At 41.4% G+C, this 6,350-nt stretch overlaps 1 protein-coding gene across 1 annotated transcript; it reads right to left on the bottom strand.

Annotated features, from left to right (window-relative positions):
• Window positions 1–655: 655 nt before the first annotated feature.
• On the bottom strand, window positions 656–5,535 carry LOC147620220 (putative laccase-11). The gene is made up of 8 exons (XM_086772605.1): window positions 5,446–5,535; window positions 5,301–5,342; window positions 4,685–4,836; window positions 4,117–4,367; window positions 3,674–3,802; window positions 1,535–2,163; window positions 920–1,280; window positions 656–825 (listed from the first exon to the last, which is right to left on the bottom strand). The coding sequence occupies exons 1-8, from the start codon at window positions 5,533–5,535 to the stop codon at window positions 656–658; spliced, it is 1,824 nt and encodes a 607-aa protein (XP_086628731.1).
• Between the last annotated feature and the right edge of the window lie 815 nt (window positions 5,536–6,350).

The following is a 6,350-nucleotide window of genomic DNA, read 5'->3' as shown; positions in this document are numbered from 1 at the left end:
TTCATTCATGATTTTGTGGCAAAGAACCAGCTTCTCTACTATCATTCTTTAAGGTCTCACTTACTAAATGTCAAGGTTTCTCACATAGTTACATGCCTGCATAAGAGTGTATGCATGAATGTAAAGGTTAAAAAATGAGAGGCAAATACAATTCCTGTATAAACATAAAAATAATGGAAACATTGGGTGACCTTTTTGATATCATCCTCTTCTTTATAACTCTCTCAAAACAAGTGAAATTGCATGCTTATTTTTTAAGAGAAATTGGCCAAAAAGTCCATGTGAAAATAGCCCAACACCTTTTCGAGATCTTGTGAAAATAGTTGTTGAGCTTAGAAAACCCTCTATTTATTTCCTTGTGCATAATGCACCCATCCATAAGAGATACACGGATACAATCGAAAGTTCAATGTTTTGCAAGGTTCTTATTTAAATCATACCTTTTTGGGATTCTTAATTTTGTGATGATGGGTTTTGAACTTAAAAAAGAAAGAAAGATAGGGTCCTAAGTTTAGTCTATAGGAATAGGGAATTTTACTCTATTTCTATACTTCCACAAGGAGGTACCAAACATGTACAATGGAGGAAGCCACACCAAAAAGAATCTCAAAATTGAATTCATGGTATTGTTCATTATGAAGAGAAGCGGTGGGGATCAAAATTTATTCTTCCAATCTGCTTCAATGGGATGGCTTGAACACTTTGGGAGGTCATGAGGGGGAGGTGGAAGTGTTTCCCATGAGTTTTTAGCATTTTGGACAATAAATGCCATGGACATGCCCCAAGATGCATGAATGTCAAGGTGACAATGAAGGTACCAGACTCCTGCAATATAGGAAAACAAAAGGCTGGGTGCTCGATTTAATTTCCTTGAGCTAAATCACACAAGAGTCTTATGTATATGAATACAAATAGTTACCTGGATTCAACGTTCTGAAACGGACTGCCGCCCAGCCATCTGCAGGTACCACAACGGTGTTCCTGGAGATGGGGTTGACGAGGTTGAAGGTGACGGGGTCTGTGTGTGGATCGAAGTTTCCCAAGCCCATACCCACTACCCAGAAGTTCTGGCCATGCAGATGTAAGGGGTGGCCCCCTCGGAAAAGCATGGCTGTGTTTTGGAATACCACCTGCACCGTGGAATTGAAGGGAAGCACTCGCACTCGTGTGGCAAGCTTGGTGAGCGTGTTGTTTGGAGGCCCTCCTGTGTAGTCGTATTCAAATGGTGGGATGTCAGGGAAATTGGCCTCATACACTCCTTGCATGTGGTAGTAATATGCCTGGACGAAATTAAGAGGCATACTTAGGCGCTCTCATCTATCAGAGTATATAAGGGATTACATCTATTACATATTATCTATATGGACAACCAACGTACAAGGAGAGAAGAGAAACCCCCTCTCATTCTCTTATTTAAGCCTTCTGAGAGCTTGCTTTAGTTAGGGCTTACACTTAATCTACATGTAATGTAAAAGGCGAAATGCGGTCGAAATTTTAATTAATGGGGGAATGAAAAAGCTTAAGAGCATGATACCTCCAGCACCGAGAAGGTTGGAGTGTGGAAGGTGATGTTGTTGACGGAGGTTGCCATCTTGTTGCCGGAGGGCCCCAAGCAGGTGGTGTTCTGGGGACAAGGTTGGGTGCCATAGCCGATAGTGTAGAGGAAGCTCTCATCAACGTGGGAGGGGACGTCCATGTAATAGTAACCTCTAGAGAAGGATTGGCTCTTGAGGCCATACTTGTGGAAGCGGTAGACGAAGTTGGCGTCATTGTGGGCGGGGAAGGTAGGGAGGCTGAGGCTGGTGTAGTTTGGCGGGTGCGGCGGCGATCCGGCACGGAGCCGCCATGTCGTGTCGTAAGCTAGAACTGCGGTGGCGGCGGTGGCAGGGAAGCCCGCGTTTTCAGAGAAGGCGGAGGCTGCCATGAGGAACTGGTGGGGTTGGCCGGCGGGGGAGATGCGGTCCGCACGTACCAACAGGTTGAGCGTCTGGCCGGGCGCGATCACCACCAGGTCCGTCTCGTGTGGCTCCGTGTACTCGGCGTCTGCCTCCACAACAGTCAGCGTGTGGTTTGCTATGGCGAAGTAGAGCTGCAAGTTCACTGCCGCGTTGATCAGCCGCAGTAGGTACGTCTTCCCATACTCAACGTGGTAAACCGGAACCTCTGTTGAAAACATTAATTTTTTTTAAAAAAAAACAAAAGACCATTATCAATCTCCATTTTTTTTGGGTATTATATTAGTAAGTTAAACCTTCAAAAAAGTAAGCACTATTAGATTATTAGGTCTCACAACTATAGTATGTCTTGCCTTCTTTTACAAAGTCAAGCCACGATATGCACTTTTGATACGGTTTGACACAAAAAGTCAATGGAAAGTATCACGAAATAACTAATGAAGCAAATCCTATAGCAAGTGTTTTTTCAACCCTTTACATTAAAAGCAATGCTTAGGTTTAATCGAGATTTAGACTTGAAAATCACTAGAAATAGTACAAATGCTCGGTTTATAACTTAAATGTACAAATTATTTCAACCCTTAAAATTAAAGGTAACGTCTAATTCCAACCAAGATTTTTGCCAGAAAAATTACACTACAAACCGGATTATGTGAGCATTGCCTATAGCTTCTTTGCAAGTAAGGCAAGTCAACAAGGTAAAGATAGTTCACAATAATAGTTGATTTCATATGTCTTCTTAATTAAGCTCTTAAAAAAAAAGATTTTAGCTCACAATAATCAATTCTACATGTTAAAAAAGTTAAAATTTCACTACAGTGAATGTCCACAAGAATGTGTAATTATTTGACATGGAGAGAGCTTCCGGAGACTACTATTGGAAAACCCCATGTGCAACACAAGAAATTAAAAAATCCCATGCCTACAAAATTTTATATTTTAGATACAATCCTTCTAGACGTACCCCTTATGCATGTTTTTTTTTCACTTAAAAGGAAAACCTTTATGTATGTATTATTGTTATAGCTTATGTATTACATATGTTTTACTTCCCTGAGCGAGAGAGGTGAGTATCCTAAAACCCTTTGTAATAACATATTCACTCTAGAGCCATTAATTAATTAATCAAACAACATTTGATTAATTAATTCATGGCTCTTGCTAAGGTTCTGCCTTAGACTTAGCTACCCTGAAATGAAATTTATTTATTTTCTCTATCTCTACCTCCGCCTGCACCCCCCTCTCTCTCTCTCCCACTCTGTATCTCTCCCTCCTTCCCTCCACCTGCACCAGCACCACACACACACACTCTCTCTCTCTCTCTCTTCCTTCCGCCTGCACCTCTTTCTCTCTCTCCCTCACCCCCTATGTTATAACACTTCAAGGCGGTTAGAAAAATGCGCTGGCCCCTCACTAAACACCTTCGAACACTGCCTTCTACTAAGGCTTCGATCACTTCCCCCAACTAATCAATACAAATAGCCGTTTGGGAACCATACTGAACTCATGTTATACTTTCAATATCTATTAGTGGCTTTCGGGAGGAGAGTTTCAATATGCAAAGCATGTAAAGCATTATAATTTTAAATGCTCTAATGTGATGTACAAGTGTTGATGTGACACTAATACAAGTGTTGATGTGATACTAATACAAACATGCTTCCTCTCTTAAAAAAATGTATTATGTTTTTTTTTAAAAAGTTTGAAAGAGAGAATACCATTTTGTGAACATTTATATAGTAGTCCGGGTTGGCCATTTATTGTAAGTGCATCTGAACTATTATGATTTCCTCCATTTGAAAGGGCCTGAGCGATCACCTCCTCAACATCAGCATTCCACCACTCTCCTACATAAGTGTCAAGTGCATTATGTGTAGATTAGCTAGAATGTGATAAACCAAAATATTATTACATCATGTTAATGAGGAGTAGACAAAAGCATCTTCTCTAGTTAGATTTCCTAATGTTGTTAGTAATGAAACCAGCCATGATAACTCTCTTCTTGAAGCAATTTCCACCTCTAGTAGAATTGGTTGCACCATTGATAAGAATCATGATTTGTTGAGTGTGGGTGTAAACATACTTAGATTTTTTTTTTTGGGGGGGGGGGGGGGGGTGTTAACTCGAATCAAAGTTTGAAATATGTTGCTATGGGGCTCACCAAGAATCAGAGGCTGGAGTTCTTTTGATGGAATTAATGCGACTGGGGAGGGGGCATAAGGCTTGGGGAGGATGATGAAGGCGCCATAGAGAGTAGCTCGTTGCCAACTATTGTGGGCATGCCATAAGAGTGTGCCTCTTTGGTCCACAATGTCAAACCGATACACATACGTGTGGTTGAATTGAATAGGACACTGCGTGATGTAGGCAGGGCCGTCAGCCCAGCATGTGAAAAGTTGTCGAAGCCCATGCCTACACGTGTAAAATAAGCATGTGAGGGCAAGGCAAAAATGCGCACATGCAACCAATGTTAATCTACCAGAAGCAAAGAGCTAATTAATGTGAATTGCTATGGCAGGAGAGATTCTCTGTCCCCCTCTCTCTCTCTCCTCCCAACGACAGGCTCTCTCTCTCTTCCCCCGAAGCCCATGCAGGGGATCACAGGCACAACTCTCTCTCTCTCTCTCTCTGATCAACAGTTCTCCTCTCTATCACAGGGCGACGTGCAAGTGTCAGGAGTGGCGCTGCATGGGTAATCAGTTTATCAGAATGGAGATCCACGATCATACCAATGGATGGTTACCCCGTCATTGACCAGATTAGTGACGCTTACAACCACCGTATCCCCTTCCGTCACATACTGCGCAGGGCCTGGGAATTGCCCATTCACTGTCATCATCACCTTTGTGTTACAAAGACGAGTTACTGATGCATATTCTATCTGCATAAGAGGAGCAATTATTGAAGCTCAGCTTAATCCAGGCCCAGTTAATGCAATAACTATGTGGCTAATCATTCGCATTATGTGCAAGTCTTAATTAATGCACTAATAATGTGGCTAATAATTTGCATCACGTGCAAGATTCTTACCCTCCAGTCGTAATAACGCACTGTCTTAGCCGAGATTAAAGGAGCATTAAGCCGGATTAGAGATAGCAAGAATGACACTAGCAGGGTACGTAGTGGGGCTAATCTCCCTTTTGCTTTGCCTAATTCCCCGCAATATAGATCACTAGGTATCAGAAAAGGCACCATTTGCAGCATGGGCGTTCAGAAAACAGCTAGACAGGGAGGATACGCTTGTGCAGCTAACTAAGATCACACATATATACATGTACAATCAAGTGGTGTGCCCTAATTATTGTTGGTTTGGGTGGAATTATTACAAGCATGACACACCCATACCTCAACTGCACCGTGAGAGATCAGAAGCTGTTCATTGATTTTCTGCAACGCTCACCTGTTTACCAATGGTATCATCATTCGATTCTCTCTTTCAACATTGTAAGGTGACGACTTGTGTTCTTCACACTCAGTAAAAGGAACATGCCTGCTGCATGGCAACCGGCTGTTGCAACCATGCTGCCCGCGTGTTCCTCTCTTCATTGTTCAAACCCCAAGCCTTGATGATCACTTCCATTCTAAGTTATCTTCTTTTGCCCATGGTGTCATCACTATTATAAGTGTCAAACAAATGGCATGTATAACTCTCTAGGGTTTAACATATAACGTCAGTAGATGTAAAGATTTACATACAAAAAGAGCAAGCCACTCTCTAATAGAGTACTTTTGATATCAACCAAGCACACTGACCTGACACTGTTGAGTAGAACCACATTGCTCAAAGGATTGAGGCAAGTGACTTTTGATGTAAACCAAGCACAAAACCTCAAACAAATGAGTGGAACCACATTGCTCAAAGGATTGAGACAAGTAAGTTTTGATATAAACCAAGCACAAAACCTCACACAAACGAGCGGAACCACATTGCTCAAAGGATTGAGGCATATAGTGGAAGCTTCGCATGATTTGATGATATTCAGAGTGATAACTATATGCATCCCATACTTCAAATCATAAACACATTTATAGCCTTGTAAATGGAGTCTCGGGGGGCTCACTCAGAAATATATAAGCATAGCACGTGGGTTCAACAGAAGAGATTTTTAAAACCCCTTTTTTACATATAAAAGGGTACTATTTAAAGGGGATATTTACCTTAAAATTTTGAATTAAAAACCCCTTCATTTGAACTCATGTGGTATACTTACATATCTTTAGGTGAGCTCCTTGAGTAATGGACACTTTCCCATCATGTGGATGCATGTGTCTACACATGTATAATCATTCATTTGCTAACATTAACATTTTGCATACAAGTACAACATCAATGCTGTGGATAGTCATTCTGCATGTGACTTGGTATGATGATAGAGTAAGACACTAAAGATTATA

This window comes from Cibotium barometz, chromosome 32 (assembly GCF_041138505.1).
Source record: "Cibotium barometz isolate CiBa-2024 chromosome 32, ASM4113850v1, whole genome shotgun sequence".
In the NCBI taxonomy this organism is placed as follows: Eukaryota; Viridiplantae; Streptophyta; class Polypodiopsida; order Cyatheales; family Cibotiaceae; genus Cibotium; species Cibotium barometz.
This window is presented reverse-complemented; position numbering and strand designations above follow the sequence as displayed.